The 26,018-nt window shown below is 40.9% G+C and overlaps 1 protein-coding gene across 3 annotated transcripts in view; it reads left to right on the top strand.

Annotated features, from left to right (window-relative positions):
* The window catches only part of CERKL (ceramide kinase like), a 40,600-nt gene extending 19,488 nt beyond the window's left edge, over nucleotides 1-21,112 (top strand). For 2 of the 3 annotated variants that reach the window (XM_045297399.1, XM_045297392.1), the window contains 9 exons: nucleotides 2,316-2,458; nucleotides 10,693-10,767; nucleotides 11,453-11,630; nucleotides 11,721-11,780; nucleotides 12,386-12,411; nucleotides 12,488-12,596; nucleotides 15,802-15,898; nucleotides 19,593-19,771; nucleotides 20,735-21,112. In XM_045297399.1, the coding sequence (XP_045153334.1) occupies nucleotides 2,395-2,458; nucleotides 10,693-10,767; nucleotides 11,453-11,630; nucleotides 11,721-11,780; nucleotides 12,386-12,411; nucleotides 12,488-12,596; nucleotides 15,802-15,898; nucleotides 19,593-19,771; nucleotides 20,735-20,816 (870 nt within the window). In that variant the 5' untranslated portion in view covers nucleotides 2,316-2,394 and the 3' untranslated portion in view covers nucleotides 20,817-21,112. The remainder of the gene's footprint in view (nucleotides 1-2,315; nucleotides 2,459-10,692; nucleotides 10,768-11,452; nucleotides 11,631-11,720; nucleotides 11,781-12,385; nucleotides 12,412-12,487; nucleotides 12,597-15,801; nucleotides 15,899-19,592; nucleotides 19,772-20,734) is intronic. The other variant, XM_045297396.1, reaches the window with a different exon arrangement.
* The last annotated feature ends 4,906 nt before the right edge of the window (nucleotides 21,113-26,018 follow it).

The following is a 26,018-nucleotide window of genomic DNA, read 5'->3' as shown; positions in this document are numbered from 1 at the left end:
GTGAAAGTTACTTAGAATCTAAGATCCATTAAACAGTCCACTCATTTACATGGACTTTGTTCTCCAGTAGGAGCTGAAATGGAAGTAAAAAAAATTAAAAAATATAAGTGGTAATTTTATATAATTATTTCTAATTATGAAGAGAACAATGAAAAGAGTCTCTTAATGCATTTCAAAGAACCATTCTCTAACAAGTAGAGATGTCAAAAATGGAATTGTCCACACTGGTAGGGTCCCTCTCCTTGTCCAAAAAGAGGCCACAAGAACTCCTTTGTGAGAAATTGATAGAAAGAATCAAGGGTGGGGTGAAGACACTCCCTAGGCTCTAAGAGGACTCTGGCCCGAAGCATCTCTGCGTGACTCCAGACAACTATGGGTAAGGGCTGCTTAGCAAAGCATCGAATTTCGAGATAGAGGCTAAGACCAGAACTTACTTTTTATCAAAGAACAAATCAGTATCTATTAGTCAGTAAAATGAAATGAATGGCTAAATAATGTTCTAATAAGTGCTACTTGCTAAGATTTGAGAGTATTTTAAGTGAGTCATAAATGATTCTATGACAATGGGTTGTGACATATTTCTACAGTGTATCAGTGCTCATGACAGCTGGCGTGCCACTCTAGGATGTTCTAGCAAACACTCACAGACCCGCTGCTAAAACTTGGAGAGCTTCAGATTGCAGACTGGAACTATTTACACTGAACATGAACAGGGTGTTTTCTTTATATGTGTAGAACCGGAAATCTAGTAATTTATAGACATTTACTCATGTGGAGCTAATGTTTAAAAACATAATAATCAATAAAGAAAAAGTCTAACTTAAAAACCACATGACGCACCCAACATTTCAAATATGTGCCAGGGTGGCTCAAGTGGTGGCGTGCTCTGCTACTAGCTAGCTGATGGGCTGATGCTTAATGCTCCTGTCATCGCCCTGCCTGCAGAAGGTCCTTGGAAGGCAGCCCTGCGAGCTGCTTCTTGGAAGGGTACAGCCTTGGAAAGTGTATGGAGAGTTTCTACTCTGACATACGTGGGACTACCACGCTGTCAGAAAGGACGTGAGGGCAACAATGAAACAACGACACTGGTTGGTCTGTAACATGTAACCATCCCCTTTAGAAATACAGGTTTCTCGTTGCTTGCAGGAAAAGGAGGCCCTTTCCCTCCAGTTGTACATTTTTAGACAGATCACTCTGCAGGAGGCCGTAGCAAGAGAGAGGGGACTGACTCAGGGCAGGGACGGGAGCAACAGCCTTTAGAACTTACCGAAAGGTGAGTGACTCTAAGAGTTACGTGTTAGAGTAGCGCTGAAAAAGGCCAAATGTGAATAATGAGAAACGTGGTTAAATGAACTCATTATAAAAACTTCAACAACAAAACCTTTTCCTTGTGATAACCAGAGAGCTCGTTCCGCACCCCTGCCTCTCACATAATGGAGTCCATCACACTGCGAGGCTCGGTCCCTCCACTGCCACTCCTGTTGGGTCTTTGTAGGCTTTGCCTTTCAGACGACCACTTCTGGTAGCACACCATCTCCCTTCTTTGGGGTAAACATTTTGACGGTCAGGATTATTTTGCATCTTTTAAATGCAAATGGGTATGAAATGAATTACTAGGGTTTTAGGCACTACTTTCATGGATTTTTCTGTTTCTCTAGCTAGGTCTTCCTACTATGAAGCCTTTAGAAACATTAGCAGTCCCAACTAGGGTGAAATGTGGTAACACTAATTTTAAACGTGTCCTTCAGCAGAATTTCAAGAAGAGGAAAACTAGTTTAGGTGTGCGATCAAGACTTTCATATACAAAGGAGAATTGGCAGTACCTTAAATCGAAGCTTCATATTTTACATTTTTTAAATCATGCCTTTTACCCTGAGCAGTAGGATGATTTATGACTTTGGTTTGGGTTAGTCAAATAAATTGCCTATGATAGTATATTCACATAATCAAAATGAGAATGTCGTGTTTGGGGGTTTAATGGGAGTGAATGCTAGTCATATCTGAGTTCATGTGCTCACGTTTCTAACCCACTCTCAGGTTCATAGAACTCAGTAATTTGAACTGGGACCCAACAAGAATAACGAATTCATTTAAAAATATTTCAATCATATGTGTTATCTAGCGATCTATCTGTGAGGTAAGATGACTGTGTGCAGTGCTAGCATCTTCTTATTCATTTCACCCTAAAAGGGTTGTGAATGTGCGTAATCATTAATATATAGTCTTAATACAAATATTTGGAAGCCTAGTCTTCCTAAATTCTTCCTAATTAATCTGTAATTTCCCATCTTTTCGCTTCATTGCTTTTCGTCTAGGGTCGTCTGTGTTGGGGGAGATGGGTCTGCCAGTGAAGTAGCCCATGCTTTGCTACTTAGAGCCCAGAAGAATGCTGGGATGGAAACAGACTGTCTCTTGACCCCCGTCAGAGCACAGCTTCCTCTCGGGGTAATACCAGCAGGTAAGGCAGAGGCCACGGGTTCTTTCGACTGAACTTCCCCTCCCACCTCTCCTTGTTTTCCGCCCTAACCGAGACAGGGTAACATGGAGTTGCAATTGCACACTCTCAAAGATCTAGGCTTAACTCCAACCGTCTCTGCTATCAAATAAGAGACTTTGAATAAGTTGCTTAATCTTTTGAGTCTCAGTTTGTCCAATCTGCAAATAGGGGTACTACTTAGGAATTTCATCACAGGGTTGTTTTCGGATTAAATTAGATGGTATGCATGAAGGATTTAACATATAAGCAAGCAATCGACAAAGGGCTCATTATGATTTTACACGAAGTATTAACTCTGACTAGAAGGGGGATCAGAGTGGCAGAAGACGAGTTGGCTAAGGGCAGGCATTTTATCTTTTCATTTGCTGCTGTATTTCCAGAACCTAGAGCAGACGACAACACGCGGTGAGTGTTCAATACAGTTTCTTAAGTTAACTAATGCAAATAAAACGTTATAGAATAAGTAATGCTTGAATTAGACCTTAAACGAAATAGGATACAGTCTGGAAAAAACTGAGAATGTTTTGGTTTTTTTTCCTAAAATAAATAAATAATAGAAGCAATGCCAAGAAAACCCAGAAGTACTTGCAGAACTGAAACCTGGCCGTTCCTGCTGTCCAGTCAATTCCAACTCCAAAGCAAGCTGAGAGCAGACCTGCACCTTGCGCTTCCAAGGCTGGGCATCTTAAGGCAGCAGAGCCTCGCCTTTCTCCCGGAGGGTGCCTGGTGATTTCTCACTGCTGCCCTGCCTGGCTGTCAGCAGCCCAACTTGCCAACCCTCAAGGTCACCAGAGCTCCATCCTTACCATGTAATAGCACCAACATCTCCCTGAATGCCAGAATTAGAGTTCCGAAATGTATTTCCTAACCCCATTTTTGATAAGGGAGATTTTAGCAAGGAACAACTCGACAGAAGTTTGTTCTAGGACGTTCCATTTGACTGAACGCTGCACAATGGGTATGGGAAGCAGGCTGGAGAACTAGAGAAGAGAGCGGGGAGAATCGAGCAACAGTGTGGTCAGAAATGAAGAATGGATTTCTCTCAAATTTATTATGTTATACAAGTGAGCCGTCCAAATTATTATTTAAATAAGCAATAGTGGTAAAAATGGGCCCTTTTCCATTTTTAAAACACTACACACCTTGTTGTCTATAAAGGAAGGAAGAGCAGAAAAATATTTCCTATGAAAATAGAAAATAATTCCCCTACTTGAAAAACAACAACATTCTATCCATTTGATATAATCCAAAAATAATTTCACCAACCAGTATGGAGTTAATATATTGGCTATTATTAAACAGACAAAGAGCAGTTGTGTTTTTAGGGGATAAAGATATCCACATGCGCATTTAGAGAATAAAGCCTTGCATCCAATCAAGACTGTGAAAGGAGAAAAGGGCAGGAGGCCATATCGTGATCATTTTAAAAGACACGAAAAACACCTATAATAACCTCTAGTAGAGACAGCAAAATAACTAATGAGAGAGAGAGAGGGAGGGAGGGAAGGAGGGAGAGAGAGAGAATGATTTTGGGCAGCACTTTTATCTTTTTGTGCCATTTTAGAAGCACTTACAGTGAGGGTAGAATCTTTCCAACATTTCTTTCCATGCAAACTAGTTGTACGGTCACAGTTTCTCTTTTACGAATCCAAGGGGAAAGATGAGTGTCCTTTAGGTACACATTCGCTATGCATGGGTAGCTGACCGCAAAGACTGGTGCCTATGCTTCTGATTTTGAGAACATTCTACATGCACTTTGGATACTTGTAGAAATGCCACTTTTAAGGCTTTGTGTTTACAATACTTAGCCTAATACCCTAACTCTGGTAATTGTCCCAATGCACTGGTTCCACCCATTTGGAAAAAGGGATCGCAGACAGGAAGTATTTAGTAGGAAGAGGTCTCTATGCTCCTCTTGGCCAGGCAGGAAGTTTCCCAGCTTTGAACACAAGGAAACCACCAACCTCTGAAGCCATTTGCCTCCTGGAGAGAGACGCCCAGAGGGACTGTTCAGTAAATGACTCCACTGAGCCAACAGACTACGCTGCTGCATTATGGTCAGATTCAAATGGATCAGATGTAGGGAAGGCTGTATTTGAACTGCTGGCCATTAGTGATGGTGTTTGTTGCTATGGCAACTGGTGCTAAGGAACTATACTGGGAGATTGGGATTAGCGGGAATGGGGAGGAAGATGGTGGAAATAGCAACCTGAGAGGACATAAAAATAAAAAGAGCAATCTAGTTGTAAAACAAGGCACACTCCACATACTGATGTTTGTGAACCATATATTCCTATAGCGTTCACATAAATAAATTCATGCTTTCCAATTAATTTGAAGACAATAAAATATTGCTGAGGGACTGTTTAATTTCTATGATATTTCAGGCAAAGAACCAAAGTGTAGGTGCAGTTTTCATGAGAATTTTAGCTATGCTTGACTAGGAAGTCATTACATCACATTTATCTGTTTGGATGCGGGAGACATTAACAGCCTTATGAATATTCATGGCATCTGGTTAATTAAGTTAATTGTTCTGCAGAAGTGCTCACACTTCCAAGGACAATTTTCCCCACTTCTTTTTTGCTTCCATCGAAGCTGCCTGGTGCCTTCAAATGTCATGCCTTACACGAGCTGTTCCCACTACCCTTCCTCTTTGTATGCAGCACACTTTAGCAGATCGGAGGAGACAGAGGTGGACAAAGGAGTTGGGTGTGTTAAGAAAAATAACTTTTTCTGGCTCATTAAAATGTTTACCTTGAGGTAGAACCTTGATAGCTCTGTGTCAGTGTCGCCAGCTACACGGTTGTGTTTTATGTGAGCCGCACTTTTGTGGGCGTCGTTTCAATTAGAGTTCCCCGGTACAAAATGGGATCCATTTCTCAGCTGATCCAAATAATAGTAGAGGGCGAGCCTTAGTTTTGCGAGAGCCCCTGGGTGGTAAAAACAGCTAAGCTTTTGGCTACTTTCCGAAAGCTGGGTGGATCGAATATACTTCGAGGTGATTTGGTCTTAAGAAAGGTTTGTCCATCTGCATGGGCAAGGTCATGGCCTTGAAAACCTTATATTGCACAGGTCGACAATGACACCCAAGAGACCACACGGGTCAGAATTGACTCAAAGGTCACTGTCAACAACAATGTTATCGTTTTAGAGCGCCCCAGCAACAAAGTGGCTACCCACTGGGCTGTCTTTTCAAACAGACCTTCTATACCCCTAAAGCGTCTCAGAAGGCACAGGGCCTCTTTGAGTCGGAAATGAGCCAATGGCATCAGGTTTTTGTCCTGTGATCTTTCATTACTCTCTTTATCATATAAAAGAAACTGTGTTTTAGGTCTAAGGTGCAGATTAATCAGAGTAAAAGATGACGGAAACACTATTTCTGACTCGTGCCCCTGCCTCTCCTCACTGCTGAGATCTGCAGGATTCAGGAGACCCTGAGTAGGGTGCCCTAGCGTTCTGAAAAGGGTTTGACTTGGTTGTACTCAGCATACTTCAAACTCACAGAGAATGAATGCTCTTTATATTAAAAAAAAATGATCTTTATGTTCTTGAGTCCTGATATGTGTCATTATTATACATGACAACTTCACATTATGTGTTTTTAATAGCCTTCCAGAGGAACACTTTTATAGTCCCATCTTAATTAACTATGGTAATGGAAGAGCTATGTCCCATGCAGTACTGTAATCTATCGGTAATCCTGAATATCTCACTCTAATTATGTGGCCTCTACCCAAACCTTTACCATAAATCTGTTTGGGAAGCAAAATAGGTTGATTTGTTTCCTCACTTTTTCCCACCCATCCCAGATGAATTACCAATTAGACAGCCAAAGGGCAGGCTTCAAAGGGTCAAAGGGTAATTGAAAAGGCCTGAGAAATCAATGTCTAGGTAAAATCCACCAAATAACAGGTTTCTGGAGTACATGTTATCAAATGTTAGGGCAACGCAGAATCATCTTAAGAGCATATTAAGACAGCTGGTCCTCCATACTTCCAGACATTCTGTAGATTGGAGCTGGGATCCATGAACTTGTATTTTTAACTCACACAGGTGTTGTTGCTGCTGATTCATGGACCAGCATGCTGTTCTGGAGGAATGCCGCTCAAAATGTGTGATGATACAGAATGCGAGGAGACCAGGTTCAGTGGGTCTGGAGTGGGGACTGAAATTTAGCATTTTAACCAGGTCCAGGTCAGGACTGAAGGCTGTTGACTTAGGCCATGCTCTGAGCAACAAGAATCAGAGCATCGTTTCCATAGATGTCTGTAGTGAACCCCACAATGAGCGCTTACCCACCGAATAAGGGGACTTTACTTTTCTTTGCATTTATGCTATTAGAGATCTAAAAATCTCTAATAATGAGAGCTATTCAAAGATAATGATGGTTATTTTAATGAGTTTAATTTTATAGAGGCTGAGGTGCCTCTATCTAAATGAGTATTACTCTCTTAATGAGTAATGCAAGCACATATCAGTTCAAAGTGACACAAGTTGAACCAGTTACGTTATTCTGCCGTTGCCAACATTGGAGAGTGTGCTTAGGTGGAGAAAACGGTTGACCCTTTTAATTACTAACTAAACATCAGCCATTGGAAACTGTGCACACATAAGTTTGCTATTATGAGTCAAAATTAACTCAGGTACCTTGGCTTCTTGTTCTACATTGGAATGCTGTTGATTGACCAGGTCAGGGTGTTATGGGTCGAATTATGTCCTTCCAAAATTTGTGTCTACTTGCCTGAGCTATAATTGGATTGACAGCTATATACTGATGTAATCAGACAGGTATGCAATGCCCCCATGGTGTAATCAGACAATCCATTGTAAAAGGATTCATTCTGTTGTATTTAAGGTTGCTATGAATGGAAACTCCTGCACCATCCTCATGATGGTTCTTAATTTTGAATTTTGTTGTAAGGTGCCATCAAGTCAGTTCTAACTCAAAATAACCCAGTGTACAATACACTGGAGCACTGCCAAGCCCGGCACTCTCCTCTTTCCTGGTACTGCCCTGGGGTGGGGCCTGTGGCAGCTTTAATCTTATGATAAATGGAAGGAGAGAGGAGTTAGCAAAGATCAAAGGCAGGAAAAGTTAGTAGAGATAAAAGGTGAGAGAAGTTTGCCGAGAGGGGAATCCCTAATACTACCCAAAAAGCAGCCATATATACTCTCCCCTGGGCATCTTGAATCTCCAGTAAGGTTTGCTTATCACACACCTGTGGGAGTGTCTATCTGTTCGGGGTGACCTTTACACAATGTTTTATGGTAATGACTGATGATCTTTTCCCTCTCCCTCATCTTGAAAAGCTGACCCCAGCTGAAGTGAGGTCTCCTCTGTTGAAGTGGTTCTAAGATGTAAAAGGGGGTCATACATGATTCATGTATGTACATGTACAAAGGAGTCATACATGACTCGTGTGTGTACATGTGTAAAGGGAGTCAGACATGATTCATGCACCCTAGGCAGGTTCCCTATCTCTCTGCTTGGGAGACCAGATTGGAAGAGCAGGAGGCTTCTTCTTATGTCGTGGTGTTTATTCTTATGAGAGTGGGCTCATGCAATAGCTGTCCCTTTGCGACTGACTACCTTCACTCAGAGAAGGTGGATTCTGTGTAGAAGAATTCTGCATCAGGAGTGGAGGAAGCTTATTAACAACCTGCGTTCCTAAGATGACACCCCCTTGCTTCCTGGAAGTGAGTAGGACTTGGGGCACTTGCTGGTGAAGACCCAGGATGAATCACAATTCAATGTAAAGACGACACCATCTGCACAATGGAACCAGTAGGATGCATCATGACAGATGGAGAAATGATGGAAATTGTCAGGATTTTAGTCTTGCTGGGACTCACAATCGAGGCTCAAGGAAGCAGCAGTCAAGGGATCAAAAGACACATTGCAAGGGACACATCGAAGGCACAAACCTCTGTGAACTGTTGAAAAGCAGGTTATTTGGGGGCCAAGGTGTGCCTGACCCCAGCCATGGTATTTTCAATGATTGTGTTTTGTGTGATTTTCTGTATATGAAATCCAGGATAGGTAGATCCGTAGACAGAAACTGGAATGATGATGTACAATGAGTACAAGCAGAAAATGCTCTGATATCATGGTGATGATTGCACAAATCTTAATATAATCGAATGATTAACTTGGGTGATATGTGAGGCATATACCAATAAAACTATTTAATAAAAAAAATGGAACAGGAACTGTAATCAGTTTTTAAAAGACTATAAATGTTAATAGAGTGTAATAGGTAACTTGTGTGAATTCTAATTAAAACAAACCAACCGGAAAGGACTTGTTGAGTCTAGCTCTCCAAGAGTTGCATAAGTATTGTAGGAAAAACCACTATGATTTTATAACAAAATAAACCCAAAAAATGCTTACTAACCTGGTATTGGGTGCCAAGCCTCTTGGTGCCACTGAACACAGGCAAGGGATTGCCATAATGCCGACATGCTTATTTCGGTGATAATGTTTCATGTTCAAGGGAACGGCAATAGTATTTTGATATTTTTAAAAACAGCGCTTATCTACTACAAATAAACTGAAATACTTAGAAACAAAGTGATATGATATCAAGTATTTGAAAATATTTTAGGAAAATGGTGGATGAATTGATAAACAAGATGGCAGAAATCGATCATTATAGAAGCTGGGTTACAGGTACATGGAAGCTGCTCTAACACTCTCCTTGCTTTTGTGAATATCTGAAAATTGTCATAACAAAGAAGCAGAAACAGCTCATTGAGGATACAGACCCTATTACATGTAGTTCTCTGTATATCTCAATGACTGATACCTATTAGGTGACCATTAGAAACTTCGGACCCAGGCTCAATTTCATTCTGTAAGTGAAAAGGAGACTGCTTCATAGCACTCCATTCTCCTAGATTGCATTTCCCCTTCTCTATCACCCAGTCCCAGTGTAGTTGGCAAGGCTTTGGAAAAGCACACATGCACACATATTTTTCAACCTGGATGTGAAGTGAGAGAATAGGCTCATTTATCCATTTTTATTTTCATAAATGTTGATGTATATGAACGACGAGTTTAGGTGAGTGGTTTTAAGACGTGTTATGAGCTTAATCAGCCAGAGAATGCTGTAGATGCCTGCATTAGAGTGGTGCCAACTTACTGAGTATGGGGTACCAACTGGTGGTTGGCAAGTCAGGCCTGGCTCCGGCTGACCGTGGGCGCGCCATAGGATTTCAGTGGCTGATTTTTGGAAGTGGACTACCAAGCTTTTCTTCCAAAGGGCCTCTAGATGGACTCAAACCTCCAATCTTTGGGTTAGTCAAGCACAGTGAAGCTCTGTGCCACCCAGGAGTTGGTAGGCATGGAGTGGGGTCAGGGATCTTACGTCTTTGATGGCTGCCCTGAGGACTCAGGGGACCATGAGCAGCCTTTAAATAAAAATGAATTTCAAGACGTGATGATAAAAACTTCCGAGTTAACATTTATCCTGGAGGCTAGCTGTCCTATTTATGAACTTTAGCTGCCCCATTCCCAGGAAACCTTGACCAATGGAGAACCTATATAATTTTGGGAACTAAAGAAAAATGCCAACAATTTTTATCTGAAGAGACACTAAAGGTGCCGATAGTATAAGTTGAAGGAATCAATCTCAGATTCCAGGAAGCTGCTTCGGGACTAGACGTGGAGGCAGGGAAGGAGTAGGTAGGGAAGCTCGTGTAGAGACTTTTAGTTTGTTACAGGCCCCTGGATCCTATCAGTGTGAATGCTGGGAGCTGGAAAGCATTCGGTCCATCTTGAGATCAACTGGTACATTGAGATCAATGAATAAATTTCCTTAGCATAAGGGTTTAATTCTGGATTAACTGTCAGCTTAATTTGTTAGGATAGTTAGAATTTCTTACAGTTTCTTAACCGTTCCTACTTGTGCAGCTCTGTGCTGAGGGTTCGTCGGGGTTTCTCATATGCAAGTCATGCTCCCCACAGGTTCTCCATCTGCTTCCAGGTTTAATTCTTATTTATTAAATGTCTAGCACTGACTACCTGTATAGTCCAATACTGCTGGGTTTATAATGAAAATGGCAATCCCTGACTCTACCCTTTTCCTGAAAACTTCCATTCATTTTTCATCAGAATATTAAATGGTGACAACTACATACAATAAGTCACTGGCAAATGTATTGATTATCCATGTTTCACCTCAATTTGACAGGTTCTACTAATGTTCTGGCCCACTCTCTCCATGGAGTCCCTCATGTGGTAACTGCAGCTTTGCACATTATCCTGGGTAAGGCTTCTTCCCAATACGTGACACTTTTATAGGGGTGCTTTTAGTTTTATAAGAAAAGACATTTTATTTCTGTGAGACTTGTCTAAGGAAAAACAGGTTCTCTGTCTCTCAAAGCAAAGAAATGCCTCACCCCCCCAAAAAAGCTACCCTGTTTGGATGGTCAAAAAACCCACAATTTTATGAGCAAATCAAGAAAGTCCACATGTACAATTTAAATGTATCAGCTACTGCTGTTTGACACTACCCTGGCCCTAAGACTGGCATTATGCTGTTGAACAAATGCCACGGTGAAAAAATCTCTCTCTTGTATGAATCCATTAGATCATTTATCCATCCCAATTGATGGAGAGCATATACGCTCAGATAAATGCAAAGCAAACCTGTGAAACAAAATGCACTTTGTAAATATATTTCCCATGTACTCCTGTAACAATGTTTTATGTGAAATAGCAATAAGCTGCAAAATTTGTTTCTTTTCGTTTCCCCACTTAAGACCTTGAGAAAGTTATAAATGGTGATTGCAGTAGTGGTAGGCAATGAGAAATGAAGTGGTAGCGAGCATATTCATCATGGTGCGCAGTCGCTAGAGATCTACAAGTAAATAAATATGCTCTCCTATGCTTTACTGTTTTGATGAATGGTTCTACTGCACTCCTTGGCTGCCTGGCTGGTAACATTCAAGGGCACATACAGCCCGTTGATGTCTGTACCTTCAGCACCACTGGCAGGCTTCTTCGATTTGGATTCTCCGCCATGTTTGGCTTTGGTGGGAGAACTTTGGCTCTGGCGGAAAAACATCGATGGATGTCTCCTAACCAACGGAGAGATTTTGCTGTCATCAAGGCTCTGGCAAAATTAAAGTAAGTTTTTGTTTGTTTGTTTGTTTGTTTTTAAAATATGCTGTATCCCAGAGTGCATGACAACAAATAACGTACCTCACTCTATTTTAGGCCAGAGGACTGTGAAATAGCATTTTTACCACTTAAAACCTCTCAGGATTTACAAGACAGGTAGGTGAAAAATTCAGAATTACATAGACATCTAGAAGTATTCTTTTTTTTTTAAAGCATAAAACGTGTTGACACAATTTGTCATACTTGTGCTTAGGGCCTCTGATAAAGAAATTGTGGAACACAATTGTGTGAGGGTCGGCTCGCTAATTCACATGTAGCCAGTGTGAATGCAAACATTAGTCAGAGCCGATTGTACTTGTGCTGGACTATGGAGAGCATGGACTTCAAGACAGTCTTTACAGGAAGATTTGTCCTCATCATTCTGTGGGAAGATTTCCCAGAGGAATTAACAAGCTGGCATCCGAAAGAACAGGCGATGCTAACGGAATAGCGTTTCATTGAAGGAAGGGCTCCAGTCTCGAAAGAAATAGGAGAACATTGACCTTTTAAATATAATTTTACTCTTACATGTATCAACACATTACACTATTGAAAAGAATAGAATTGCTCACACGTCTAATTTTCACTTGTCTAATGTAGTGAACCTAAGATAATATTTAATACATGTAACGATGATCTCTTGAATTTCTTCATATTTAATAGAAACTGTTTTGTGCATGTGTGTCATGTGGTTGTTTCTTTGTTTTGTGTCTTATTTTTAGGAAGGCCCAGGGATCTTCTAAATCTGGTGAGTTCAAGATCATCCCCTGGAGCGTTAAGGCAGCGCTGGTGAGAGAGTAACATACCACTTCCGTGACCTGTAGGTGATGGTGAGGAGTGGCAAGTGACCCGGGGTCAGATCCTGAATGTCAGCATCATGGCAATCCCTTGCCTGTGTTCAGTGGCACCAAGAGGCTTGGCACCCAACACCAGGTGAGTAAGCATTTTTGGGGTTTATTTTGTTATAAAATCATAGTGGTTTTTCCTACGATACTTATGCAATCTTGGAGAGCTAGACTCATATAAGAGATGGGTTCTCTTAACTTTATAATCATCAAGACTCTAAGGGATTTGTCATTAGTGTAGGCTTAGAACAAGCATTAACCTGGAAAATGGTCTGATTTACTGCCATCACTGAGACTCAAACACCTTTGATTTCATTGACATCATTTTGCTATTTCATACCTATTTTGCAGGCTTGCCTTATTTATATTTACTTGTTTGTTTTCTTAATTGGCATTTGTTAGAACATTGTATTAAACGGTAGCATTTCTTATAAATGTCCGTTATCCAATTTCAGTGCAAGCATAAATGTGCCCTTTGAATAAAAACCACGTAGGTGTGTATTTTTGAAACTTTTAGTCAAATAAAACATCTCACTTCTGTGATGCTTACAAACCACCTATCTGTATTTGCAATGGAGTTAATTATAGATATTTTATATATTATTTTCTAGACCAGGGGGAGATATTCTCCCTCTTACACATTCTTTTTAAATCGCTGTCCATTATTGGCCTCTTTCTAATCCTGTAGAACCTAGAATATTGTGAAATACAAAAAACCAACACACTAACGAAACCCAGGGCTTCTGCGTCGATGCCTGTCCAGAGTGCCCTGTGGGTCAGGGCAGACCTGTCCCTGTGCGTTTCTGAGACTTTAGCCCTTTACAAGGGTAGAAAGCAGCCTCTGTCTCCCTCAGAAGGGCTGGTAGTTCTACACTGCTCACCTGCGTTAGCAGCTCAACAAGGAACCACCATGCCACCAGGCAAAATTATGTTAAATTATTAACCAGGATGATAAACAGCTGGCCAGAGAGATTTGCTTTAAGATATATTCTTAGGCAATTGATATATGGCACTAAACAAGATAATAGCCAAATTTAAAAGAAGAAAATGAGAGAGTACAGACTTTGATATGAAAACTTCAGATGTCAAGGTCTTTACTAATGACTTCTAGTATTGAAACTCGGAATGGGGATTTTTCCTATAGCTTGAGTGACCGAGAAATTGAGCCTCCTGTTTTCCTCAGCACATTCTCAATGGTTTTACCTAGCTGTATGTGTCCCTCTATAATTCCCAACCCGTTAAGAAGAAACCCCACACGAACATGACATTTCTGATTGGAGGAGCTCTATTGTACATCATTTGAAGCAATGCTTATCCATCCTGCTGCCTTTCAGGCTCTGGAGCCTGCTCAAGGACCTTCATGGTGGGAATCCTTCATTTACTGCAGAAGTTGATTCCCACCTCTTTCAGGGACACTCCATAAGATTGTACGTGGGCCGAAATTCAACTGTTGTTCTCCCAACAATGAGTATTGATGCGTTCATGAGTTTTTTCCTCTCCAGAGAATGGTGATTAAACCCCTTGCATCAAACTCACTGCCCTCGAGCTGTTCCAGCTCATAAGGACCCCATGCCACAGCAGACCGGCCCCATGGGGAGTCCAGGGCTGTTAATCATGATGCAAACCAACGGCCACACCTTTTCCCACAGAGCAGTTGGGGGGCCCCAACTTCTGGCCTTTCAGTTAGAAGCGAAGTGTTACCTATTGACCCCCAGGGCTCCTTGATTGCCAGCTGGTTATGGATTTCTTCCATGGATTATAATCCAACATAGCCATATTTTCCCAAAAGGTGGGCCCTGGTTGACCAGAGATTTTCAAAGCTGTAGCTTCTGAATGATTCGAGGTAATTGCACGGGAAGTTCAACTGTTAACTATTCTTTTCCCAATAAAGTACAATTTACTTTAAAATTTCTCAATGCAAATTGCTAATACCCCAAACACTCTGCTCATAGTGGCTCTCTGAGAACTTGAACAACACAGGATTTTCAAGGCTGTAAACCTTCCAGGAAGTAGACCGCCATCGCATTTTCCTTTGGAGCAGCTGGTGGGTTTGAACCTAAACCAGCTGAATGCATTAATTGCTGAATCACTAGGATTTCCTAAATTGTTAATGGGAGCTAATAAATTTGTTCTTAGATTCTAAATATTTGAAAATTAAATGAGTTAATAATAGATATAAAGCTATCAGGGTGCCAGGCACACTGGCTGTGTTTCTATTGGTAAGTATTGAAAGATAGACATGAGAGTTTTGCAGGCTTATGAATGACAACGAACCCATTATGAAATGAGGAACACATGTAGCAGTTCTCTGAACATTCCCGGGCTATTTCTTTTAGACTGGGAAGCTGTGGCATGATGGATAACTGGCGCACTCATCCCTGGGGAGGATGAGCTCAGGCTCTAGGAATCCCCTTTGTTTTTCTCTGTGCCCGATGGAGCACATCACTTAACCTCGGGGTTTGCTTTCCCTTCGGCACCAAATGAGTATATGACGAGCCCATCTCCAACGGCTCTTCCAGTTCTAACCTGAGCTTCAACAACATTTCAAGAGCTCCTTTGTAATGGCATTGTTGTTATTCTTGGAACAACCGCCTATTTTCACTGAACTAGGTCTAGAAATCATTTGCTTGTATTTTTGCAAATTTCATTCTCATGCCAGATGCATTTGCAAGTAGCTTTTTTGGTGCAAAGGCACACCTCTAGCTCTCTAGTCTCATATTAGACAGAAGAGTGGTGAGATTAAAATGCTCTGCTATTTAATTAAACATGCTGTGGCAACATTTGCCCACTCAATTTCATCCATTCAACGGTCACTTTGATGTATTTCATTTCTAATGTCACTTAGACCTTGTTCCCATAAATAATATTTAAGTCACACTTTAGATTTAGAAAGAATTCAATTATCCTTTATACTACTTATATGTATTAACTGTTTTAATTAGCCAATGTTTACATGGATTTTAAACTTTACATTTATGTGTGAGGAAGGCGTAGAATAATTTGTTTTTCTTCTCTTTAAGCCCCATAATGTAACAGCTTGTTGAACAGGAAGCCAGTAGTTTAACAAAACTGATTTAAAAGGCTGTGTCATTTGTAAAATAAGACAGCCAGAGAGGGTTTAAGAGTTTTAGGTGCATTTAATGCATAATGATTTATCTGTCCTGACTCAAATGTCTAGGAAATACTTCTCTTTTCTTCTTCTAAGAATGATGTAGTTAAAACTTATGCAGTCTATTAATTACCTTCGCCCCCCAATTAGCTTCTAATGTTTGCCTATAAACATTTTATTTCAGATTAAATAACGGAAGTATGGCCCTGATCATTGTACGAAACACTTCTCGACCAGCATTTGTCAAACATCTAAAAAGATATGCCAGTGTACAGAATCAGGTATTGTAAGTTCTTCTGGCTACAAAACGGCAGCCTAGTAATCATGAAGGGAGAGATGGCTGCAAAAGTAGACCTCCAGCCCTTCTGAAGACGACTCCATTTTCCTGAGTACATTCGTTTCTTATTTTTCCAATCTGTGTTTTATCTCCATTTTGAAAAATATTCCCCAGTATTAATATAGCTTGGTCTCTTTTGAACTATAGTGTGGTGGTTATTTCCATTTTCTGTGTACAAAAAGACGATTTAAAAATGCAATGTTATACTGAAATATTTAGTAAATTAGTAATACAGGCTGTTTATCAGAATAAAAAGGAATCAAGTTTGAGATGCTTAGCTTTCTTGATTTTACAGCGCCAAGCTCTCTGCAAAGTCACAGTCCGTAGCCTCTGCTGACACTTGTTTGCCAATCTGCCAGTGCTCATTCAGTGAGATCAATGTGTGGCTGTATATTCACAAAGAGCACCATCTTTCTGCAGACATTATGTCTTTTATTCAAAAATTAGAATGTGCTGTGATGTTTATGGATGTATAGGTATATTTATACAGTAGAACCCCAGACCTCCACGCTAATCCGTTCTAGAAGGAGTGTGGAGATGCGATGCAGTCGAGTTCCGAATCAATTTTTCCCATTAAGCCATTCTCGACCACCAAGTTTTTACCCTACCCTTGCCTTTTTATACAAAACCTTACACAGAAATTTCCAAGTAAATAAGTTCAGAGTAAAAGAATATAATTTTAAAAAGAAACACAACATTTAAAAACTTTTTAGCAACTACAGTATGGCCCTTACCTTGAGCTGGATGAGGATCTGAGTCCGTGGACACGGATACGGAGAGGAGGTGTGGAGAGAGAGGCCTTGTTTGGAAGTAGAATCCCCTTCCATGAAATCAACTGGCAGCTGATTTTCAGCTTTTCCCCCTTATTTGCCTTTTTTCACTAGGACCTGGCTGGCTTTTTCTAAAAAAAAAACAAACCTGTGGAATGTGCTCTGCTGTTGGCATTTCCTTAACTGTTTTCTAAAAGGGTTTACTAAATTATCATCAACAATATCGATGAGACGGTTAACCGGTTCCTTATTATTATGATTCTTTTCAAAAACTCTTTCTTAGGACCATGTTTTTTATCTAAAAGCAGCACAAAAGGCCACAAAAACTAAAAAAGTTATGGCAGAACGCTTGGAACACAGCTGCAAACGGTTTAAACACCGCGCACTAACAACGCCAAGGAACGCCCCGTGACCGAAACCCAAACTGCTTTCGTTTACAAGAATCACGTGTGGCGGGTCGGATTCCGATGTTTTGTTCAAGCTCCGATGCAAAATTTTCTCTACATTTGGTGTCGAAATCCAATTACGTCGAGTACTGATACAGTCAAATACTGGGGTTTTCATTTCTGGGATTTGCAATTTTAAGAGGAAAGAGTAACTAGTCATAATCACATTGTTGACAGACAAATTTAGGTACTAAGAAACTGACGTGGGGGGGGGGGGATGTGAATTTTTAAAATTGTGCATCTTGAAAGTACGGACCCAGATTCATAAATCTCGATGCTTCACACATCCTGGAAGCTGTGAAATCGTTCGCGGACAGTTTGATGAGAACAAATGGGAGGAGAATAAACGGTCAATAACTAGTCACAAAACCTTGCACATAGAATGCTTGACCATCACCAGGCTTCTCTTTCCTCTTCATCACTTCTAAGTTCCCTAGAAAGACTTGATGAACCGATACTCTGATGATTTATTGAACAGCCAACTGAAGAGAAACAGCCCCCCTTTCCTTAAGTCTACGTTCTTAAGAAGAGATCATGAACTCTTGATAATTCATAAATGATTACTCTTTGTTGTGTCTTACACTGCCCGACACCTCCCTACACCTGCTTTTCTGTTGTCTGTCCCCCAGGGAGGGAGTTATATGTAGATCGTTGTCATCGGTTCCCCTTTCAGGAGTAGAAAGCTCCATCTTTCTCCCACTAACCTCGCATAACCACTACTCCACTGGGGCACCTAAAGAAGAGACAGCTGACAAAAGTCCCCCCTCTTTGCCTCCCTTTCTCTGACCTTGTTTTTCACGTACCCCTCCACCCCCACCCCCGAAAGGATTTCTCTAAAACACGTACCTTATTTCTCTTTCCCCTGGTGAGTACTTTAATGACTTTTTCCTTGTCTTCAGTCAATTCTGAATTCCCCAGCATGGAACACGGGCGGCTTATACTCTCCTTGCCGCTCCCTACGTCTCAGCCTCCCAGCCTCACCTCTTACGAGATTCCCTGTGTGCTGCTCAGGAGGAATTTTGTAGTTGTTTGACAAATACAGTTCTTCCCTTACCTGTGTAGTTTGGCTCATGTTGTCCTGCTTCCCAGAACCCCTTCCCTTTGCCTGCAGGTTGCTTCTCTTGTGATCCTAAGCTTTCCCACCCTGAGCCTACGGACCTCTTCTCCCTTCCCCCAGTGTGTTCTGTGGCGGCGCTATCACGGCCCTTGTGTGCATCGCAACCCTGGTCATTGACTTCTCTTCCCCGCACCCCTCACGTGGTACTTAGTAAGCTGGTACTCTCCAAAGTTCCATCTAGCAAAGTCTGTAGCTTCACAATGAGGAAATATGCATTGTGCCCAGAGCAGTGGAGATTCATTTTGTGAAGTACTGGCCTAACAATTGGCGATATGATGTAATAGATTTATGAACGTCTATCAATAATCCATAAAACTAGCTGATAGTATAGAATATAATAATTTGAGTAAGCATGAGTTCACAATATACTGTTAAAACTGACATAAGATAATTCCATATTGTGCTAATAGCCTTCGGTTGAGGTAAGAGGCTTGGAGGGGTGACATATCTGACATCATCTGGCTTCCATAGCCATGAGGTAGGGATCAGACATCCCTCCATCCTTTCCCCTTCTTCACCAATTCTGACACCAACATTCCTCCCACGCCACTCTGCATGCTTCTTGTGTACTTTCCCTTAAAATGTTATTTGTCTACCCTTTCTTAGTGATTTCAGAGAACACTTAATCTAAGGCAAACCAAAAGAAAAATTAAATTTGAATGTTAGGGTGTACCATTCTATAGTGGTCAGTAAATACACACAGACATCTTATATCTGTCCTTACAGTGGGAATGAAGCAGACAGACTCTTATAAAAATCAACTTGACCAACTTCCTCTTTTATTTCATGAAAGGATACATTTTCCATTTCATGTTGGTACATTTAGACCTACATTCTTCCCAATTAAATTCTAAGAGTAAGACTTATTTTAGAGTTTACTTTTCTTCAGATAAGCTAAATTAATAATTTAGGCAGTATATTAGAGCAGTCTTCTGTGTCAATAGATGAGCATTACAGATTCAGGCTAAAGATCCAGTCTTTGGTTGAAAGGTCTATAATGTAATTGTCATATGTAATTTTTCATAAACATGTACTATTTGTCCAGAAAGAAGATGTCCAGCTGCTAGCTATTAAGTGAGTCAGGAAACCTCCAGAAAACCAAACACAAAAACACAAAGCAAAACAAAACAGGGTGCCTTCCTCTAAAAGCTGGATCCCTAGTCATAACAAGAGTTTCAGAGATAGAAGAATATGTCCGTATGAATGCCCATATTGAGCTGCAAGAGAAGGTGGACCCAATTCTTTGATTTGTGTTAGCAGTTACAGGTAGGTGCTAGCATGATTATTTGCATTTGTTTTCTTTAGTTCAATTTTCCATTTGTTGAGACTTACACTGTTGAAGAAGTTAAAGTTCAACAAAAGAATAATTTGAATGGACACAATTCAGACGAGAGACATGAGCCTCATGAAATTGGTCTGGAAAACAGTTTCCCGTGGAATGTAGATGGTGATTTAATGGAAGTAGCATCTGAGGTCCATGTAAAGTAAGTCTACTTATTTCCTCAACATGTTTGTCTATTAGTAGACACACCTCTCTCTCATAATAAAATGGAAGCTTCTCTCATACTTTTCTCCCACGCTGTAGGCAGTTGCCTGGTTAATAGCCCTTCTTAAAAGCCACTAAATCAGGGAAGCATGAAAAGATATCTGCGTAGCCTTGAATAAATAAGTAAAAAGTTTAACCTTGCATTTTTACCATTTAAAAAAAATTGATGAGTCTCTGACATTCTTAATTAGCTTTCTTCTTATACTATATATAGCTAACACATAGCTACAATCTCAATTTTGGTTTAAAATTATTAAGAATTTAATTTTTTAAAATTCTTTACTATTAAGATTAATAATTTAAATTCTGTGAAGATATCAGAGTGATGAATTCTTCTAGGTGGTGATAATTAGCCCCTGACCCTCAGTCTTTCAGTTTCGTGGCTAATTAATACTATCATGCTTTGTGTTCATGCACTTGCTTCTATCAAAATTTTGCAAAGCATGCAACATATTTTACATGAAAAAAAATGTACTGTGTTACTTAACAGGAACAAATGGCAGGTTTAGAAACACGCGAACTCGGTCTTGTCAAGAATCAAGACTTCCTGGTACAAGAAGGGTGCAAGGCGGCTCACTAGATGTGAGTGTGCAGCAGGGGATTATGTTTGCCGAGACAAGGAGAGCAACAGCCAGGGTATTGGTGGAGAATGCCTTACAGTAAATACTACTGCGGATTGATCATTTTCTCATTTTGGGGGGGATTCTTTTTGGATTGCAGCTTTAGATTACAAGAGCATATGCTTAGTTGACTTGTCTGGTTTGGGTTCACATTAGAGTAATAGTTGGCATTCTGTGCCATCCTTATTATTTGTTCTATCTATGTGTACACGTATGTGGAAAAGTGCAGAATGATAGGTCGATGGGATAATAATTGATGCATATTATTATTTTCTTTACAGATTGCACCCAAGACTTATTAGTCTTTATGGTGGAGATGTGGAAGACATGAATGATGGCAAAGCAACATGCAATTGTTTGTGAAAGAATGTAAAAACTAGAGTTTTAATATGAAGGAATATAGTCACGCTTTAAACAGATATCTTAATAGAAGTGTATTTTAAGGTATTATAATAGCTATTTTTGATGCTACTAAAAATCAAATCTAGAGCTTTAAGAAATCTAGATAAAAATAAATATATCAAAACAAAATTTGGTTTTGGAGAACACGGTATTGATGTTAAAAGTAAGTAAGTCATGTAGTTACAATGTAACAAGCATCAATATTTAACCTAGGTAATTCTAAAGTGAAGCAATATAAATTCTTGCATTTACCCAGATTTGAGTCCGTCCTTTTATTGTTAAATTTCTTATAGACTGGTAAGAAGAGATCAAGGTGATGGTGTAAGTATGCTCTGGTTTTACTGATGCAATCACTACCCCATAGTGGTTAAACTACAAGGTCACACAGCTAGTTAGTGATATAAGCTGAAACAGAAACATTGTTCCATATATTTCCAGTGCCTAGTCTATTTGCCAAAAAGTGGTATGTCGTGATTTTTAGAGAAAAAAAAATGATAAAAGTCATAAACAAGATGGAGGAGGACAAGAGAAAGCCATTGTCCAAATGAGGGAGACCATTAGCACCAGATCATAATGGTATCCACCGGTTGGCTGATATACATGACCTTGAAAATGACACGGGAAGTCACAGAAATGTGTTACAAATGTATTCTTGGCAGCAGATCAATACATCATAGTTACAGATGGGATTAGATTAGCTGAGTGGGAACGGGGCCATGATTGGGATACGTACATTGTGATCATTCACCAAATTGTCCAAGGCAGCCATGACCCTAGGATGAGCGCCATTAAGCACTCAGGCAAGTCCCCAGGGGGACTGCCACATCCTGGTGGGTCAGGAGCATGGAAATAAAGCCTTTTCCAATACACTTTTTCTGAGGGTGACTGTTCACGTCCCTGGTCAGGGTTCGGAGGGAGCTCAGTGAAGACTGAGCCCTTGTGAGGAGCCTGCAAATGGATCTGGAGTCACGTATAAGCTTTCACAGGGACCGCGTGACAACAGCTCACTGCCATTGGGTTGACACTGACTCACAGTGACCCTACAGGACGAGGTAGAACTGCCCCTGTGAGTTTATGAAACTGTAACTGTTTATGGGAGTAGAAAGCCCTGTCTTCCGCCTGCAGACTGGAAAGGTCCAGTGGTTTCAAACTGCCAACCTTCTGGATCACAACCCAAAGTGCAATCACTACGCCACCAGGGCTTCTAAATGGCTTATGAAAATTAAAAACTTCCACAGGAGGAAAGTAAAAGGAAACAGATGAAAGATCTAGGAAGCAGAGCTATGGATGGAGATATAAACATAGGTGTATACTTATGTAAATGTGTTATTGTATATACTCACGCATAAGCCTACCCTTTATCAGCCAAGGCACCTAATTTTACCACAAAAACTGCATTAAAAATGTGCTGACCCCCTAATAAAATGATTTTTTTAATGTGGTGAAAATATACTCAGCTTATACTCGATTATATATGATAAGTAATAAAAATAGAGGCATTGGTCTATGTACATATATTTCAATGGCAATACATTGAGGAAATGGATGGACTTTGGGCCTCTGCTCAAGGCTTCCCACAAGGCAATAGCACTTTGTTCTAAAAACCTGGCATTCTGTGATGCTCACCTTCACAACACTATCGCTGAAGACAAAATGGGTGCATAAGCAAATATGGTGAAGAAAGCTGATGGTGCTAGTGTCTGGGCTCCTGAAGGCTTGAAGTTAAACAAGTGGCCATCTAGCAGAGAAGCAACAAGCCCACGTGGAAGAAGTATACCAGCCTGTGTGATCATGAGGTGTCAGGATCAGCTAACAGGCATCAGAAGACCCAGAACAACTACAAAAAGATATTGTTGAGAATGAGGGCAGTCAGAGCAGAGACCCCAAATCCATAGACAAACCCATAGACAAACAGAGACCCCAAACCGATAGACAACAGGACATCCTCTCACAGAAGGGTCACAAGAAAGGGATCAGTCAACCAGGGCACAGTACAGCACCAATGAAACACACAATATTCCTCTGGTTCTTTGAGGCTTCCTCACTCCCCACTATCATGACCCCAGTCTTGCCTTTCAGTTCTGGCTAGACCAGAGCATGCACAATGGTACAGAGAAGCGCTTACAACACACGGAATCCAGGTCAGATAAACCCCTCAAGCACAGAAATTGGAGTAGCGATACTAGGGTAGGGGGAATGTGGGGGGAGGAAGAGAAGAAGGGGAAACCAATTGCAATGATCAACGCATAGCTCCCCTCCCCCAAGGAAGATGAACAACAGAAATATGGGTGAAGGGAGACAGCGGTTGGTGGAAGATATGAAAATAATTATAATTTATTAAGGGTTCACAAGGATGGGAGGGTGGGGGAAGGAGGGAAAAAAGAGAAGCTGAAATGGAAAATAAATGTGTAGAAAATGATGATGGCAACATATGCACAAATATGCTTGATGCAATTGACGTATGCATTGTTATAAGAGCTGTAAGATCCCCCAATAAAATGATCTTTAAAACAATTTAAAACTCATTTGCTTTTTTCACTTTAAAAACATTCTGAAAGTCTCTAAGAAATTTTATTTCAAACTATACAAGAATTATCTTTTTAACTAGGCAGAATTTGGCCTAACAAGTACCTGTGCTCATTCTGCACCTGAGAATATGGTTGTGTTAGGGTGGGTTGGCTAGAGAAATAAATTCAGTGATTTTATATATATGAAAGAGTTTTATAGCAAAGAGTCATGGTATATTAAGAAAACATCCCAGCCCAGTCCAGATCAAGCCCATAAGTCCGATAGTAGTTCATAACTCTGATAATAGTCCATAAATCCCTCCTCAGCACATGCAATGATACAAAACGCAGGAAGATCACGGGCCAATAAGTGCAAAGTCGTGTGGATCCAGTGGCAGGGGAAGCATCTCAGAGCTCTTGCAGGTCTCAGCCGGGCTCCGCGTGCTTGGTCACCAGGAAGGTGAAAGCAGAGAGAGTGTGTGCCCCGCCTCCCGGAAGAAAGGGAGGCCGGCCTTAGCCATTTATCTCAGTTGCCAATCAAACTGTGACCTGATTGACAGGCTAAACCCCACCCACATGTTCCTATGGGAGCCATGTTGGCACCGAAAACCTATCACATGGGTGTAGGGCAAGCATAACATGTTTTCACTGTACTCAGTGAATACAGCTGAAAGACTGTCATCTCTTACAGAAAAGAACCAAATTTAACTGCTCCCAGGCCTCATCCTTCCAACATCGAATCTTTTCTTGAGCTTGATTCTTCATCAACATTTCCATACATTCTTCTGAAAGAATGAGTTAGCTTTTAATTATGATCCCGTCGTTGTCAAGTCCATTCCGATTCCTAGTGACAGGCTAGAACTGCCCCACAGGCTTTCGAAGGCGGTAATCCCGGGAAGCAGATCGCCGCATCCTTATCCTGCAAAGCAGCCGGTGACTCCAGTCCCCAGACTGGTTAGCAGTCCAGCAACTTAACCGCCACATCACCCTGGCTTCTTTTAATGATAGAGGCATACAACCACTTTTACTAAAAAGGGTGTTACTGTCAAATACGACATATTCTATAAATTTATTTCTATGGGTCCACACAGAGGCTTCATGTTGATTGTCATGAAGGGAGACGCCGGACAGTGTAATATAAGATACAATAATAATTTATAAATTATCAAGGGTGCATGGGGGACAGGGGAGGAGGAAGGGAAGGGGAGGGGAAAAAAGGAAAATGAGCTGATTCCGGGAACCCAAGAGGAAAGCGAATTTTGGGAATAATGAGGGCAACAAATGTATAGATGTGCTTTACACAATTGATCTATGTATTGTGATGAATTGTATGAGCCCCAAGAAATTGATTTAAAAAAATCTGTAAGATATATTTGACTGCTCAAGTGCTTCCAGAAATCTGTACACTCACTCCTCATTCCTCAAAGGCTTATGAACAGACCAACTCACATGGATTATGCAGTCTAAAAAGAGGTCTCCTTGCTTAATGTTGACCCTTGTTTTGGATGCGTATTTGTATAGGGAAATTGGGATAGCTGGATTCATGATTGCCTTGGGGCACAGATGTGGAGGGGAAGGGGGGAGCCAACATCAAGGAGGACAAGGAAGAAGAAAAGTTCCCAAAGTGGATTGTGCGATGATTGTACAACCTGTCTTGATATTATTGAACACGTGACTTGTATATGTTCACTACAGCTCAATAAAATTTCTTTTAAAGAGGAACAGCTGGCATGGATTTTATAGAAGGAAATATTTTCCATTACAGTAAAGATTGCCCTCCAATATATCTCTCCCTTTCATTTTCAATAAGAGATTATTTTAAAAGGTCCACAAATTTATTATACATTTGTCATGTATTGAATTATATTCTCCCCTCCCCTCCCCCAAATACATGTCAGCATGGTGGGATCATGATCCCCAGTGGTTGAGTAGTTAAGTACTATAATCATCCCCCATGATAGGATCCGATATTATCAGCCAATCAATTTTAAAGGGCTTAGGGTGGATGCAACTGCCTTCCTGGACTGGGGGTTTCCCTGGGGCCTGCATCATTCTTTTATGGAAGAAAGAGAAGTGTGCATAGAAAGAGGGACCTAAGCCCCACCAAGAGCCAGAAGCAGAGCCTACCTTTAGATCTAGGGAGTCAGGGCTGAGAACCTCCTGGACTCAGAGGAAGACTGATGCCCAAACCTAGGGAGACCTCCAGGGAGAGCTGGCCTCACAGATGTTGAAAGGAAGCAAGGACCTTGCCAATAGAGAGCGAGCCTTTCCCTACCCAGAATTTGGATTGCTTGCCTCCTACGTTTTGATAGAGTAAGCTTCTCTGTGTTAAAGCTACCCACTATGGTAGTTGTGTTATAGCATTATTAGATAACTAAGGCAGCATTTAATATAGGGAATGAGGTGCTACTCTAATAGATACCTACAATGTAGAAATTGTTTTGGAACTTGGTAATGGTTAGAGGTTGGAAGAGTTTTAAGATGCTTAATGGGAAAACCTTAGATTGCCTTGAAGACACTGCTGCTAGAATTATGGACAATTGCGGGGAGGAAGTGGGGGAAGCTGGTGCAGAGGTTGAAAAGGAGAGGCCGAGAAACGGTCGTAACAACACCAGGAGAATCACACAAGATGACACAGTAGCCAACCTTCAGAACC

This window comes from Echinops telfairi, unplaced genomic scaffold (genome assembly GCF_000313985.2).
Source record: "Echinops telfairi isolate 266 unplaced genomic scaffold, ASM31398v2 ScPeMD7_3;HRSCAF=10, whole genome shotgun sequence".
Classification (NCBI taxonomy): domain Eukaryota; kingdom Metazoa; phylum Chordata; class Mammalia; order Afrosoricida; family Tenrecidae; genus Echinops; species Echinops telfairi.
Note: the sequence above shows the minus strand (reverse complement) of the source record. Positions and strands in the feature narration are given on the sequence as shown.